At 39.4% G+C, this 16,936-nt stretch overlaps 1 protein-coding gene across 1 annotated transcript in view; it reads right to left on the bottom strand.

Moving 5' to 3' along the window:
* Window positions 1-16,936, bottom strand: part of STAT1 (signal transducer and activator of transcription 1) — a 109,546-nt gene that overhangs the window by 56,569 nt on the left and 36,041 nt on the right. Inside the window, exons 8-9 of the mRNA XM_073633172.1 lie at window positions 13,577-13,728; window positions 11,025-11,183 (exon numbers count right to left, since the gene is read on the bottom strand). Of these exons, the coding sequence (XP_073489273.1) occupies window positions 11,025-11,183; window positions 13,577-13,728 (311 nt within the window). The remainder of the gene's footprint in view (window positions 1-11,024; window positions 11,184-13,576; window positions 13,729-16,936) is intronic.

Below are 16,936 nucleotides of genomic sequence, written 5' to 3'. Positions count from 1 at the left end.
CGCAACGCTGCAGGCGTTTCAACAGCATTTTTCAAGCGTTATTGAAGGATGTGTTATTGATGCCATCTTTCTGCTTGCATGTTTATCCTTTGTGAGATCATGTAAAACAAGCAGTGTCTTGTAAAGTAACAAGCAGTGTCTTGTAAAGTAACAAACAGTGTCATGTTTTACTTCAAATCTTCATTTTTCTGGGATTAAATTTTTTTTACACTTTAATTTTGTTTTTTTGGCACTTTGATGGTCTGTTTAATCATTCTGACCTTCCCACAATTTCAGTCCTGTTGTTGTAGACGCTCTCTTTTCTGCTTGCATGTTTAACTTTTTGTGAGATCACGTGACTTTTCTACAGCTCAGGGCGGATTATAGGCACTATTCAGGCATTTTTACAGCGTTTTCAATTCATTTCAATGGAGAGGGGCGTTTTTGAAGCGCTTTTTTCAACACCCAAAAGCTGCTCCAAAGATGCTGCTTGAAGGACTTTTCTCAATGCCCCACCAGCGCAACGCCTCAGTGTGAAAGGGTCCATTGAGATGCATAGGGAGCGTTTTATGAGCGTTTTAATAGCGTTATTTTTAGCGCTAAAACGCTGCAAAAACGCCTTGGTGTGAAAGGGGTCTTATATTTGCTCTCTATTGTCCGCTCTACTGTTCTCTCTCTATTGTTAAAAAACAAGTAAATATCTGCGCTAACTGAAAAGAACACAAAAAGCAGCTAGCATAGTTTGTAGATTGCATCAAACATAAGTATAAAAGTCCAAATGCAGCGCTAAAATAAAATAAATGTCCAAATAATGATAATAGTCCATAGAACTCAATCAGCAATAAAAGATGATGTGAAACCTCCACCAAGCTTCAGTGTGTAAAAGGAAAGCACACCACACCCACGTGCTATCAGTCTGCTTACCAGAAAGATATAAAAAATAGGCGATGTACTCATATATTGCAGAGAGTCAGCAGCAAATCCAAATGGCACACTCCATCATGGGCAGGCACAGCATGGAAACAATCAGGTCACCACATATCAGAAAGCTCAGGACTCGTATTAACGATGGACAGGTTGGTGCAGTCATCAGCAGGAACAAACCAGCAAACAGAAAGCAACAAATAGTGAAGCCCGTAAGGTAAAACAGTAGTAGTTTATTGTAGTCTACTTACAGGTATGAAGTAAAAATCATCACAGAAAACAGGAACAATCCGCGGTTCTCAGCGTACTTGCATTGACCAGCATAGGCTGGTCAATGCAAGTACGCTGAGAACCGCGGATTGTTCCTGTTTTCTGTGATGATTTTTACTTCATACCTGTAAGTAGACTACAATAAACTACTACTGTTTTACCTTACGGGCTTCACTATTTGTTGCTTTCTGTTTGCTGGTTTGTTCCTGCTGATGACTGCACCAACCTGTCCATCGTTAATACGAGTCCTGAGCTTTCTGATATGTGGTGACCTGATTGTTTCCATGCTGTGCCTGCCCATGATGGAGTGTGCCATTTGGATTTGCTGCTGACTCTCTGCAATATATGAGTACATCGCCTATTTTTTATATCTTTCTGGTAAGCAGACTGATAGCACGTGGGTGTGGTGTGCTTTCCTTTTACACACTGAAGCTTGGTGGAGGTTTCACATCATCTTTTATTGCTGATTGAGTTCTATGGACTATTATCATTATTTGGACATTTATTTTATTTTAGCGCTGCATTCTCTCTCTATTGTTACTGTATTGTTTTATTTTTACTATGTTTTATTGTATTTGCTTTGCAGTTATGGTATGTCTTACTGTTATACTGTGAAGTTACTTTGTTTTATTGTTAACCATCACTTACTTAGCAGGTACGCCATTCAGCTGCGGCACGTATTTATTTATACTGACAGCAACAGCGTTTTCTCCCACGATACGTAAAGCCGTGACTCCAGCGCTGTAGGAGGTGATTTCATCACCACAGTTAAAAAAAAGAGCATATATGCCGAAGCATTGGGGAAGGGGTGGAGGAGCGATTTGCTCCTAACATTAGGAGCGGATTGCCCCATGCTTCGGCATATATTTTTTAGGCACAGATTGCGTTAAAAAATCAAGATGTTTTATTGAGTTAATGTTTTATTCTTACCATTGTTTTCGTTTCAGGTACTCCATTCAGCTGCAGCACTGATCTATTTATCTTGACAGTAACAGCGTTTTCTCTCACAATATGTAAATCAGTGACTCCAGCGCTGTAGGAGGTGATTTCACCACCACAGAAAAAAAAAAACTGGTGTATGTATGCCCATCACTAGAAGTGGGTGGATGAAGGGCGTATTCTAGTGGTGGGCATACCCACTGATCAGGCTGCATGAAAAAAAACATTACAATATATGCCCAACAAGGACCAGCAACGTACTGGTATGTTGCTGGACTTTGAGTGGTTATACCAGAATGATGCCTGCAGGTTTACGTATCATTCTTTTCAGCCAGTGGTTGGCTTTCATGTAAAAGCAATCCTAGCAGCTAATTAGCCTCTAGACTGCTTTTACAAGCAGTGGGAGGGAACGCCCCCCTCCCACCGTCTTCCATGGTTTTCTCGGGCTCTCCTGTCCCAACAGGGAACCCGAGAATGCAGCTGGTGATTCCGCCAGCTGACCATAGAGCTGATCAGAAAACCAGAATGGCTCCAATCATCTCTATGGCCTAAGAAACCGGAAGCTACAAGCATTTCCTGACTTAGGTATCGCCGGATATAAACAGCACCATTGGGAAAGTATTTTATCACACCGATCTTGGTGTGGTCAGATGCTTTGAGGGCAGAGGAGAGATCTAGGGTCTAATAGACCCCAATTTTTTCAAAAAAGAGTACCTGTCACTACCTATTGCTATCATAGGGGATATTTACATTCCCTGAGATAACAATAAAAATGATTAAAAAAAACTATTAAAGGAACAGTTTAAAAATAAAATAAAATAGCAAAATAAATAATAATAATAATAAGAAAAGCACCCCTTCCCCCCATGCTCACGCACACGCAAGCGCCGGTCTGGTGTCATATGTAAACAGCAATTGCACCATGCATGTGAGGTATCACCTCGAAGGTCAGATTGAGCGCAGCAATATTAGCAGTAGACTTCCTCTGTAAATCTAAAGTGGTAACCTGTAAAGGATTTTAAAGGCTTTTAAAAATGTATGTAGTTTGTTGCTGCTGCACATTTGTGTGCAGTTTTAAAGAATGTCGTGTTTGGTATCCATGTGCTTGGCATAAGATCATCTTTTTTATTTCATCAAACATTTAGGCAATATAGTGTGCATTAACATTTTTAAAAATTACGTTTGAAAAATCACTTCGCAAATACTGTGTGAAAAAAAAAATTGCAACACCCACCATTCTAATCTGTAGGGCCTTTGCTTTAAAAAAAAATACAATGTTTGGGGGTTCAAAGCAATTTTCTAGCAAAAAAAAAAATATTTTTCATGTAAAGAAAAAGGGCTTTGTCTTCAAGTGGTTAGAAGAGTGGGTGATGTGACATAAGCTTTTAAATGTTGTGCATAAAATGCCAGAACAGTTCAAACCCCCCCAAATGACCCCTTTTTGGAAAGTAGACACCCCAAGCTATTGAGCTGATAGGCATGTTGAGTGCGTGGAATATTTTATATTTTGCCACAAGTTTCAGGAAAATTACAAACATTTTTTTTTTGCACAAAGTTGTCACTAAATGAGATACTGCTCAAACATGCCATGGGCATATGTGGAATTACACCCCAAAATACATTCTGCTGCTTCTCCTGAGTACGTGGATACCACATGTGTGAGACTTTTTGGTAATCTAGCCACGTACAGGACCCCAAAAACCAAGCACTTGCAAAAAAAAAAAAAAAAAGTTTGTAATTTTCCCACAACTTGTGGCAAAATATAAAATATTCCATGGACTCAACATGCCTCTCAGCAAAAAGCTTGGGGTGTCTACTTTCCAAAATGGTGTCATTTGGGGGGGGGTTGTGCTATTTTGGCATTTTATGGCCTTCGAAACTGTGATAGGCAGTGAGGAGTGAAATCAAAAATTTACGCCCTTAGAAATCCTGAAGGCTGTGATTAATTTTCGGGGTCCTGTACCCGGCTAGGCTCCCAAAAAGTCTCACACGTGTGGTATCCCCATACTCAGGAGAAGCAACAGAATGTATTTTGGGGTGTAATTACACATATAACCATGGCATGTGTTAGCAATAGATCATTTAGTGACAACTTTGAAAAATGACAAAAAAAAAAAACACAAAAAGTGTAAGACTTTTTGGGGGCCTAGCCGAGTACAGGACCCCGAAAAGCAATTACCGCCTTCAGGATTTCTAAGGGAGTAAATTTTTTATTTCACTCCTCACTGCCTATCACAGTTTCGAAGGCTATAAAATGCCAAAATAGCACAAAACCCCTCCAAATGACCCAATTTTGGAAAGTAGACACCCAAGCTATTTGCTGAGAGGCATATTTGAGTCCACTGAATATTTTAGATTTTGCCACAAGTTGCGGGAAAATTACAAACTTTTTTTTTTTTTTTGAAAGTGCTTGGTTTTGGAGTCCTGTAAGCGGCTAGGCTCCCAAAAAGTCTCACACATGTGGTATCCCCATATTCAGGAGAAGCAGCAGAGTGTATTTTGGGGTGTAATTCCACATATAACCATGGCATGTGTGAGCAATATATCATTTAGTGACAACTTTGTGTAATTTTTTTATTTTTTTGTTGTCATTTTTCAATCACTTGTGACAAAATAATAAAATATTCAATGGGCTCAACATGCCTCTCAGCAATTTCCTTGGGGTGTTTACTTTCCAAAATGGGGTCATTTGGGGGGAGGGGGGTTTGTACTGCCCTGTCATTAAAGCACCTCAAGAAATGAACTAAACTAAAAGCTGCGTAAATTCCAGAAAATGTACCCTAGTTTGTAGACGCTATAACTTTTGCGCAAACCAATAAATATACACTTATTGACATTTTTTTACCAAAGACATGTGGCTGAATACATTTTGGCCTAAATGTATGACTAAAATTGAGTCTATTGGATTTTTTTATAACAAAAAGTAGAAAATATAATTTTTTTCAAAATTTTTGGTCTTTTTCCGTTTAGATCGCAAAAAATAAAAATCGCAGAGACAATCAAATACAATCAAAAAAAGCTCTATTTGTGGGAAAAAAAGTATACAAATTTTGTTTGGGTACAGCAATGCATGACCGTGCAATTACCAGTTAAAGCATCGCAGTGCCAAATTGTAAAAGGTGCTCTGGTCCTTGAGGGGAAATTCTTCCGGGGCTGAAGTGGTTAATTTATGATGGTGGTGCTGACTACCTTACTTGGTTGAATGGATGCATATGCCAATAAAACCAGGCCCAAAAACATTAGTTCTCCAGAGCCTGTGCCACATACTACTATAATAAATAAACATTTGCACAAATATTGCAGATTTGTTGCAACATTTACCCATTTTACCAAAAGCTGGGAGTACACTATTAGGATTTTGTTGGATATTTTTCATTGTAAGAATGTTTGTTCATTTTTGTAATCACTGGGGTGAAATCTACCTTTGTTTTCAACCGCAGTGGCGAGAAAACTTAGCAGGATGGGAATTTTTTCTCGAATGTGCAAAATTCGAGCAGTGTATGGTTTTCATTCTGCAAAATCCATTCATTCCAATGTTAAAAGCAAACTAAATCTTGAACTACTTGCGGACATTCAACTGTAATGGGAATTTTTGTACGAATTTTCCTAAGAATGTTCCTATGAAATTCTACAAGTGTACAAGTGTATACACAGCCTAAAACAATAGTTTTAAACCATTCTACAACCCCTGGCAAAAATTATGGAATCACCAAAAACTAAAAGCATTTCAAATGGCAACTTTCTGGCTTTAAGAAACACTAAAAGAAATCAAGAAAAATAATTGTGGTGGCCAGTAACAGTTAGATTTATAGAACAAGCACAGGGAATAAATTATGGAATCACTCAATTCTGAGGAAAAAATTATGGAATCACCCTGTAAATTTTCATTACAAACACTAACACCTGAATCAAATTAAATCTGCTTGTTAGTATGTAGGTAAAGAGGGTAAATCATCACGCAGTGTTGCACAAGATGTTGGTTGTTCACAGTCGGCTGTGTCTAAAACATGGACCAAATACAAGAAACATGGGAAGGTGGTTAAAGGCAAGCATACTGGTAGACCAAGGAAGACATCAAAGCGTCAAAACAGAAAACTTAAAGCAATATGCCTTGAAAACAAAAAATGTATAACAAAACAAATGAGGAACAAATGGGAGGAAACTGGAGTCAACATTTGTGACCGAACTGTAAGAAACCGCCTAAAGGAAATGGGATTTACATACAGAAAAGCTAAAAGAAAGCCATCTCTAACACCTAAACACAAAAAAACAAGGTTACAATGGGCTAAGGAAAGGCAATCGTGGACTGTGGATGATTGGATGAAAGTCATATTCAGTGTTTGAATCTCGAATCTGCATTGGGCAAGGTGATGATGCTGGAACTTTTGTTTGGTGTCGTTCCAATGAGATTTATGCAGACGACTGTCTGAAGAAAACAAATTTCCACATTCAATTATGATATGGGGCTGCATGTCAGGTAAAGGCACTGGGGAGATGGCTGTCATTAAATCTTCAATAAATGCACAGGTTTACATTGAAATTTTGGACACTTTTTTTATCCCATCTATTGAAAGGATGTTTGGGGATGATGAATTCCTTGAAGAAAGACACATAAGGTCAATGTCATGGCCTGCAAACAGTCCAGATTTCAATCTAATTGAAAATCTGTGGTGGAAGTTAAAGAAAATGGTCCATGACAAGGCTCCAACCTGCAAAGATGATTTGGCAACAGCAATCAGAGAAGGCTGGAGCCAGATTGATGAAGAGTACTGTTTATCACTCATTAAATCAATGCCTCAGAGACTGCAAGCAGTTATTAAAGCCAGAGGTGGTGCAACAAAGTACTAGTGATGTGTTGGAGTGTTATTTTGTTTGTTTGTTTTTCATGATTCCATCATTTTTTCCTCAGAGTTGAGTGATTCAATAATTTATTCCCTGTGCTTGTTATATAAATCTAACTGTTACTGGCCACCACAATTATTTTTCTTGATTTCTTTTAGTGTTTCTTAAAGCCAGAAAGTTGCCATTTGAAATGCCTTTAGTTTTTGGCCATGTCTGTGATCTGCTTTTTTTCTACAACAATAAACAACTGAAGGAACATACTCAGGGACTGGTGATTCCATCATTTTTGCCAGGGGTTGTACTAATCGTGCATTGACCATGCTCAGCAAAGAATCAGGTTTACTTTAATTCGCCCCCCTCCTAGCAGCACATACTAATCTATCCTTCTTTCCTTCACTTCTTCATTATTCCATACAGTTGCAAGGAATAAGAGAAACCACCCTTTTTTTGAGCTATCAGTTGCTCAAGTAGATTTTCCCCAAATGACAGCCCTGGTACTTGGTGAGTATTGCTGGCCATAGATTATATGATTTTCTTTCCTTCCACCATTGGTGGAAGGAAGGAAAATCGCTTGATTTCCCCATCAACACAGTCAGCGCTATTTTTATCTGCCAGCCGGGAGCGCAGGATTTCCAAGTCTGCAGAATACAATGATTACTGCTAGCGGTTATAGCTGCTGGCAGTAACTGTACAGTGGAACCTCGGATTACGAGCATAATCCATTCCAGGAGTATGCTTGTAATCCAAAGTATTCGCATATCAAGGTGAGTTTTCCCATTGAAGTCAATGGAAACTAAAATAATTTGTTCCGCGCTGACTTCAATGGGATGCAATACCGCATGCGGCCAGAGGCGGGGGCGCCGGAGAGCCTTGTAAACGGCCGAAAAGGCCCGAACACACTTCGACGGACCTCGGCAAACCTCGGAAAGACTTCACGAGCCTTTCCGAGGTTTGCCAAGGTCAGCCGAACTGTCCTCGGAACTTTCCGTGCATTTCCGAACGGCGCCGATCGGCGACTTTCTGCTCTGTTCGGCTCTGGCGCCCCCCACTTCAGGCCAAAAGCGGTATTGCACACCGCTTTTGGCCTGAATCCTGCTCGTTTTGCGAGACAACACTCGCGAACTGAGTTAGGATTTTTAGAAATACAGTACTCGGTTTGCGAAACGCTCGTTAATCGCGTTACTCGCAAAACCGAGGTTCCACTGTATGTAGAAAAATTCGACATACTGGTTGTACCAAGTTGACTGATGGATCAAACCTGTCTCTTTGTCCTGTATAGAAAAAGTATCACAACTGAGAAATGTATTACCCACTATCACTACTTACACTAATACAACACCATTTGCAGATAAAATTAAAGGATAAATTAATGAGAGAAAAAAAAGCAGATATAATTGTGACACAAACCATATTTTAATTTGTATAATATAAGATAGGCGCTACTTTTCAATCTGTTAATCTTTATACTATACATATATTTTTTAGTGTTGTCTACACTTTAAAGGGGCAGCTGTACTTGGTAAAAGGGTATTTGGGTTGGTGCCCTCTTATTTCACATAGTTCTATATTTTAATTTAATGTTAGTAAAAATGACCTTTCTTTTTCATTCTGCAGCATTGCAATTTTCTGTGCAAAGTTGTTAAATGGAACATCCCCAGAAATGTAATTTCCTGCTTGTGTGATTGGCTGACTGATTTTCCCAGAAGTCTGAACTCAGACACAAGTTGGATTTTGAGCATCCCCTGCAACAAAAATGTCCATTTTTGGTGAGATGCTCCTAAAGGGTCAATCATTTCTAAAGGGATACAGACCTTTCCTCATTAGAGCCCTGCACAAGTACATCAGCAAATCAATAATGAAAGGGAAACTTTTTAGAGTCAGTATCCAAAAGACATAGAAGAACAAGCAGCTTTTTCTTCAGAACAGAAACAAATAGGACTATGCAACAAAGTTTGGTAAAATCCTTGCAATGTGTACTGCCCACCAGGAGGGGATTGTTCTTTCACAACAAAAGTTACTCTTTAACCACTTTCCACCCGCCCACCATCAAATGACGGCTGGGCGGTGCGGCTCTCGTTCTGGGAGGCCGTCATATGACGGCCTCCCAGAACGATCGTTCATGCGTGCCCCCGGGGGTGCTCAGCGTGGCGTCCTTAAAATGTAATCAGCAGGAAACAAAGTAAGGGGAAATCTCCCTAATGGCACCCCAGACGCGCCGTGTTGCTAGGACACAGTGCGACCCCGATCTGTGTTAAGAACCGCGGCCGGGGCTCTTTAACCACGTGATCAGCTGTGTCCAAATCACAGCCGGTCACATGTAAACATGAAGATGCCGGTAATCGGCATTCCTCGCCGCACACTGACAGAGTGTGAGGAGAGGAGAGCCGATCAGCGGCATCTCCTCAAAGAGGACATCTAGGGATGTAATCAGGGCACTGATCATCAGTGCCCTGATTACAATTAGCCATCAATGTATGCCCACCACTGCCAGCAATTAGTGCCAACCGGTGCCCACAATTACCACCAAGTGCCAGCAATCAGTGCCCACAAGTACCAGCAATCAGTGGCCATTTGTGATGCCAGTCAGTGCTGGCTATCAGTGCTGCCCATCAATGCTCATCACTGCTGCCCATAAATGCCACCCATCAGTGCAGCCTATCTGTGCCCACCAGTGCCACCTATCTGTGCCCAGTGCCCACCAGTGCCACCCATCAGTGCGGCATATTCGTGCCTCCTCATCAGTGGCACCTAATCAGTGCCCTTAAGTGCCACCTCATCAGTGCAGCCTATCAGTGCTGCCTCTTCAGCGCCCATCAGTGAAGGAAAAAAATTACTTATTTACAAAATTTACCGATATAAACTAAGAAAAACTTTTTTTTTTTCAAAATTTTTTTTCAAAAAACAGGAGTGATTAAATACCACCAAAAGAAAGCTCTATTTGTGTGAAGAAAACGATAAAAATTTCACATGTTTACAGTGTAGCATTCAAAGTGTGACAGCGCTGAAAGCTGAAAAATGGCTTAGGCAGGAAGAAGGTGCAAGTGCCCTGTATTGAGGTGGTTAAACTTAAACTTAAACTTAAACTAAGTCTTAAAATGTCTTATTAGTATAAGACTAATATTACTGGTCCATACCTTTTTATTTGCAAAAAAAAAAGACATAGAGCCTCACTAAGTGAATTAAATAACATTAAAGTATCTATTTTACTACTATCACAGGAACAGTTAGAGGGATTTACCCTCACTTCCTGTCCTGCTGAATGTGATGGTTGTTCTGCAGTAGGAACCCATACAGAAATACAACATCTAACTGGGGTTCTAACTTTCCCCATCTCTGCTAAAAAGGGGTGTTCTGTATGTCTTGAGTTTCTCCTTAAAATGTAATCAGCAGGAAACAAAGTAAGGGGAAATCTCCCTAATGGCACCCCAGACAGCAGTAAAATCTGAGATTCTAACCTTTCCATGCGCTATCCAATACTAAAGCTTCGCCAGATTTGTTCATCCCCACTGTGAATCTCCCTCTGTGCCTGGCAGCTGTCAAAATTCCTGAACAGCGGATGCATCTGATTTGATGCAGATGCCCTTTGGGCGACAATTTTGTACCCGGCTTTTTTTTATTTTTTATTCTGAGAATGTTGAGCGGGAGAGGGTCGACTTGGCCACCCACTAAGCGAATTTTGTCTGGTTCATCAGGAACCGTCAAAAATTTGCAGAGTGTATGGCCAGCTTAAGGAAAAAATTTTTGGCTTGACATACACTTTTAGGCCCCTTTCACACTGCCCCACTGCGGTTTCCCTGCAGCATGGTGCAGCAGAGTGTACCTACAGTTTTCATGTGGGTTACCTGCGCTTTCTTATAGACTTTTATTAGATTGCGTGTTTTTGGTGTGTTTTCAGAAAATGCACCAAAAACACGCAATATAATACTGCAGGTACTCTGCGCTGCAACCGCACTGCGGGAAACTGCAGCGTAGCAGTGTGAAAGAGGCCGAAGTGTGTCAAAAGTCAGTTAGATACATCATATTGATGGGAAAATAAACTTAACATAGTAGCTAAGTAGTAAAAAAATTACCTCTGTATCAGCTGTTTGAATAAAGTTTGTGTACGTTCTTGCAAGGCTTGCTTGTTGTTGGTAATCGGATCGCATTCATATGTAAGTTTCTGCTCTAACTCCTCCAGTTTCTTCAACTGTTGACGGATTTTCTGTAGACTTTTAGCAATAGACGTAAACCTAATGGATTAGATAACAGAGAATAATGCTTTAGAATCAACATTTAGAAAACAGATCTGCAGTACAAATGACAGACACCTCCAGTTTGTGTAAAAGTCCCTTAAAATTATGTAAATGCTAGCAATAAACATATCTTTTTTGCTGCTTTTTGGTCTGGTATATAAGTGTTATTTCCTATTTTTCTCATATTTGATAACTGCAAAAAAAATAGCCGTTCATCCAGCAAGAAATCTTGTGAGCTGACATCTTTCTGTGCTCTCTAACTCAGGGCTGTTATCAGTTAGCAATGTTCCCTGCTATCTCTGTGAAAGACAAAACATTTCCCCTTGTTATAGTGAAAAGAGGGAGGTGTTATGTAGTCCTAACACACTCCCTGTTCGAGTGGACAAGGCTGATGAATATGGTTGTCACCTTAGGAGAGGAAGTGAGTTAATTGCGGGATTAACGGTAAAATAAATGAAAAAATTTGAAAATAGAAAACTAATGCAGCCACCACATCTACGGACTGGTAAGCTTCAATACTATCAATTTATGTTTTTGGGTTTAGATATTTTAAGCACCAAATTTATATATTCGCTGGTGGCATCACCCTCAGATGGAAGAATCGGGCAAATAAAAACGCTGCTAAGTAAATATAGGGAGTGGGAGGAAGGTGTGCCTTATTTTCCAGCTAAACTCATTTCCAAGACTGTTAGTTTGGTTCCTCTGCACCTCTTGAATGTTTAATCGGTGGTCTGGAACCATAGAAAACCTTTGTTTATTAGTTAGTACTAACTTAGCTACAGTATGTCCTTGTAGGTGGCACTTTCTATGATCATTTGATTGTTTTTTTTATTTACACTATACAGACATACAATTACATAGTTATAGTTAGTCAGATTAAAAAAAAAGACAAAGTCCATCTAGTTCAACCATAAAAAAAAATTTAAAAAAATTAAATAAAATAAAAAATATCATACAATCCCATATACTCAATCCTATACCCACAGTTGATCTAGAGGAAGGCGAAAAAACCCCCAGAAAAGCATGATCCAATTTGCTACAGCAGGGGAAAAAAATTCCTTCCTGATCCCAGAGAGGCAATCGGATTTTCCCTGGATCAACTTTACCTATAAATGTTAGTACCCAGTTATATTATGTACATTTAGGAAAGAATCCAGGCCTTTCTTAAAGTAATCTACTGAGCTGGCCAGAGCCACCTCTGGAGAGAGTCTATTCCACATTTTCACAGCTCTTACTGTAAAGAAACCTTTCCGTATTTGGAGATGAAATTCCTCTAGACGTAAAGAGTGCCCCCTTGTCCTCAGTGTTGACCGTAAAGTGAATAACTCAACACCAAGTTCACTATATGGATCCCTTATATACTGTATTTATACATGGTGATCATATCCCCCTTAATCTCCTCTTCTGAGTGAATAAAATAAGTTCCTCTAATCTTTCCTCATAGCTGAGCACCTCCATGCCTCTTATCAGTTTAGTTGTCAAAGGTTCAACCACCCACAGAATTTCACAGAGGCACTGAAAACACACCTCGACCCCCTTGGTTTCTCTGGCAGCATAAACTTGGTAACCTGCCAATTTTCTAAAATAAATAATCAGGTAGCTAGTGCTGTAAGCTTTTCAGAAACAACTACAACCAAACATTAGAGTCTCTTTTGTGATTTTTGAGGATGAAACACCCCACAGTGCTTGAAGCTACTGAGGTCAGTGATGGTTTGGTTAAAGTGAATCTTAAGGTATTCACTTTAATCCTCTTCTTTTTGGGTCCCCTGCCTCCTGGCTCCAGCCCCCATGCCGAGTGCTTCCAACAGTAAGCCTCTTGCTATTGGAGCACTCAAGCAGGCTCGCTCCTGAGCCACGCTCCTGTGAATGGACATTCACTGCCCCCTGCTCTCTCTTCATTGGCTCACGGGCTGTGATTGACAGCAGCAGGAGCCAATGGCTCCTGCTGCAGTGTAAGCCAATGAGGTGAGAGAGACACGGGAGAGCTACTGCTCTCATACACATTGCTGGATCAAGATGAAGCTCAGGTAAGTATAAGGGGGAGGGGGCTGCACCTAGAAGTTTTTTTTACCTTAATGCATAATATGCATTAAGGTACAAAGAATCTTCTGACTTCAAAACCATTTTACAGATCCTAAATACTATAATTTACCATAGTCTGGAAACAGCTGTCAGGCATATCTACTTGAAGTGCTAAAGGGAGTGCCTTGTGTGTTCACACTTCCGCATCAAACTTACCCATTCATATTTTGACAAAAAGTAGAAAAAAAAAAATCTGAAATCTGACTGATGGAAACAAGGAAGAAAGTTAAAAGCAACATTTGTTACCTTATTAATTTGTATTTAAACTGATAAAGAAAAACCTGCCAGCTTCTTAATAATATGCCTACCAGGTTTGCAGTTGGTCAAGACAAGCATTAGGTGGGCCTCCAATGCAAGCTATTTGCTGCCTGCGCTTCCATTCAACCAGTTCTTCATTAATTAGGGAACTCTGTGTATGATCTATGCCATTTAGCAGTTCACCTATTCTCTGAACAATTTCCTAGCAGAAAGAAAAAAAGTAAAAATGTATTTATTCGTTTATACAAAGATCATATAAATCACATAGAACAAACAAATCTGAAAAAATTTACTGCACTGGGGTTAATTTGCTAAAGAGGTAAAGAATGTTTACATTGCAAACACATTCCATGAGCTTAGTAAATAGGTAAATTTGTGTTCACTCTAATCAATCAGCTGGAAAAAAACAGTCTAATGTATTTTGCAAGTGAATGGATAGAGTGAACAAGAGGTTTACCTTATTTATTAACATTTGCTGTGCTAAGTCTACTCCTTTAGTAATTCAGCCCCCAACATCTACATTTTTATACAGAATATCAACACACTTAATCTAATCTAAATAGATAAAAAAGCCTTCGCGCTACTGCGATGTGTTCAAGGAATAATCAATAAACAAAAAAATTATTAAATATTCACCGCAATCGGTGGTAAGAAATAAAGTGCAATATAGTGCAATGAGAATATGATGAATACTGTCTGCAGCAAAATCTAATAGTGTCCACACCACACATAAAAATTATATAAAGCAATAATGATCTCGCGCAACAGTACTCAATAGAATATATCATAAAAATCCAAAAATAAATAATAAGTGAATAGTAATAATTCAATGAAAAATGAATGATAAATTAAAGAATTAAAAAATAATCTGAGACATCCAGAATGAATTATAATAATAAAGAAGTCCATATAATGATGTGTAAATCCTCTTCTAATCAGGCATCTTTCTCAATGGTAATTATCTCAAAATGATGTAGAAGAAGAAAGAAACCTCCGATAGTGTAGTATGTCAAAATAATCAACTAATTTATTAAATAAATGAATTGGACTCTTACACAAAGAATAAGGTTTAAAAGCAACAAATGTAAGAATGTGGCGCTATCTCGACGTTCTCACGTCACTTCCGGTATTCGAATAACATCCACTTCCGGCCACTCCCTTATTCTTTGTGTAAGAGTCCAATTCATTTATTTAATAAATTAGTTGATTATTTTGACATACTACACTATTGGAGGTTTCTTTCCTTCCCTCCCCCCCTTTTGTGAGTTTATCATCACGGAGGTTTATAGACCCGGATACAGAACATCTATATAGGTATAACTTATATTGGGACGGAGGACACCCTGGTGGCTGTTATCGGAATAGGAGAAAAAAAATCATCCAATAAGGTTTATGCTAAGGATCTAAGGGTCTAAGGATTGGAGGTGAGAGTTCTGTGAGCTCGTTTTTGGATTGTATATATCTTTTCTCTTATTCACAAAGATTTGTGGGCAACCTAGCGTATTTATGAGAACATCATTTTGAGATAATTACCATTGAGAAAGAAGCCTGATTAGAAGAGGATTTACACATCATTATATGGACTTAATCTAAAGGTTGTGTCATATTAGTTAACTGACAGTTTTTATTTGTAGAAAATACCCGATCTACAACTAGCAATGAACAAATCAATTTGCCTGAACCAGTCTTCACAGTAAATGGGGACATTTCATGAGGGTCACAAATATGCGAAACACCAATTTGATTCCATGTGTGCCCATTTTGTGGGTCAGTGACCCAGATAGCAAGCAATTGTGCTGTAAGTTCTAAAATGACTTGCTAAGCTATTGCCAGACTTGCCAGGCTTCACATGTTTGTTGCACATTTGCAGCAGGTCTGCATTGCATGACTCCAAATCAACTTTCTTTGCAAACATTCTGCAAGTCTGCTGCAACTTCTGGTTCAGTTGTGTTGTGCAATAGTCATCCCACCACAGGGGTCACTGCGGCTGAATCTTCATGCTGTAGATTTGCAGAGCTCTTGCTGTAGACTCACCACTGCAACTTTGCTCTTGCTAGAGACTTGTCACGCAAATTTACTACAAATTGGAAAAGTGTCAACAAGAACTTGTGCTTCGAGTGCTGTGCTTCAAGTGCTGTGCAAGTGTACAACATGCCAGTGAAAATGTGCAGCAAGTTAACAGACTTACAATTGAACACTGCCACAAATTTGTGGCAAGTTATCCTTGCTATCTGAGGAGTCACTCTCTAGATGTTCCCGCCCTTTACAATAAGCAGACCAAAAGGGTATGGTTTGGGGCACCCAAAAATAAAAGCAAAGGAGCTGACTGCACCTGCACTTTTCAATATGTTGCGGGAATAGAAAGGAGATCAAAGGCAAAATGCAAACCTTAAAAAATGACGTGCCTAAATAGAGCTGAAAAGGGGTATTGGTCTGCCGATGTCATCAGTCCACAAATACCAGTGGTAGATTTTTTTTTTTCTATGGCAGCTGAATTGCTATGCGTCTTTACTGTACATATATTTTTGGAAATATAGTAGTATGCAGAGGAGCACATAAGTTGACAAATAACAGGATCGGGGTGTATGAATGGGAACTAAGAAAAGAATCCGGCAGCTCACACCTGCACACTAACATGCTCCCCAACTTGACATTTAAAACACAACTTCAAGATATGGTATGGGTATGCTGAAGTATCCAGTTGTTTATTCCTTTTTTCTTTTGTATATTTTCCCACGAGATATACACATACTGTATTATAGAAGATGTTTTTTTCATGTTATTGCTTCTGGGATCCTGCATTTGGTGATAGAATATTGTATCCGCTATTTGGTGCTTCCAATACACTTGGTGGAATTTTTTGTGGGTCTTAAGGTGTGCCTTTTTTGTGTACCCACATCCCATAAGAGGCTTGTTACCCCTTTGAATGGCATGGCTTTTTTCGCTCTGAAGAAAAAGAAATTTGGACAGCTGCACTCCGATAAAAGCCTTTATTGTTCACATAGTCAAAGTTCACGTGACAACAGAAGCAAGGCAAGATAACTGACGCATTTCACATTGGAGACACAGGAGCGGCTCTCTCAGGGCGCTTTGCAGGCGCTATTTTTAGCGCTGTAATGCCTGCAAAGCGTCTCAGTGTGAAAGGGGTCTTACACTCTTATTTTCATTAATTCAGTGATTCTACAGTACACCATTATCTGAGAGACCTTGGGATATTGGCGCAATATCCATAGCTACCCTATTCTGCCATCAGTTCTAGCTGGTAATACTCCTGACTGACATGCAGTATGGTTTGGTCATGTTTAACGATCTTGCAGAGTGTTGTTATATGAGTGATATGAATGCTTTGAGATTATTGATGTAGTTATAAAACTGCTCCTTTCTTTGTTTTTTCTTGCCATTATCCATTC

The sequence above is a fragment of the Aquarana catesbeiana genome, linkage group LG06, assembly GCF_042186555.1.
Source record: "Aquarana catesbeiana isolate 2022-GZ linkage group LG06, ASM4218655v1, whole genome shotgun sequence".
Classification (NCBI taxonomy): domain Eukaryota; kingdom Metazoa; phylum Chordata; class Amphibia; order Anura; family Ranidae; genus Aquarana; species Aquarana catesbeiana.
The sequence above is the reverse complement of the archived record's forward strand: the minus strand, read 5'-3'. Positions and strand labels throughout refer to the sequence as shown.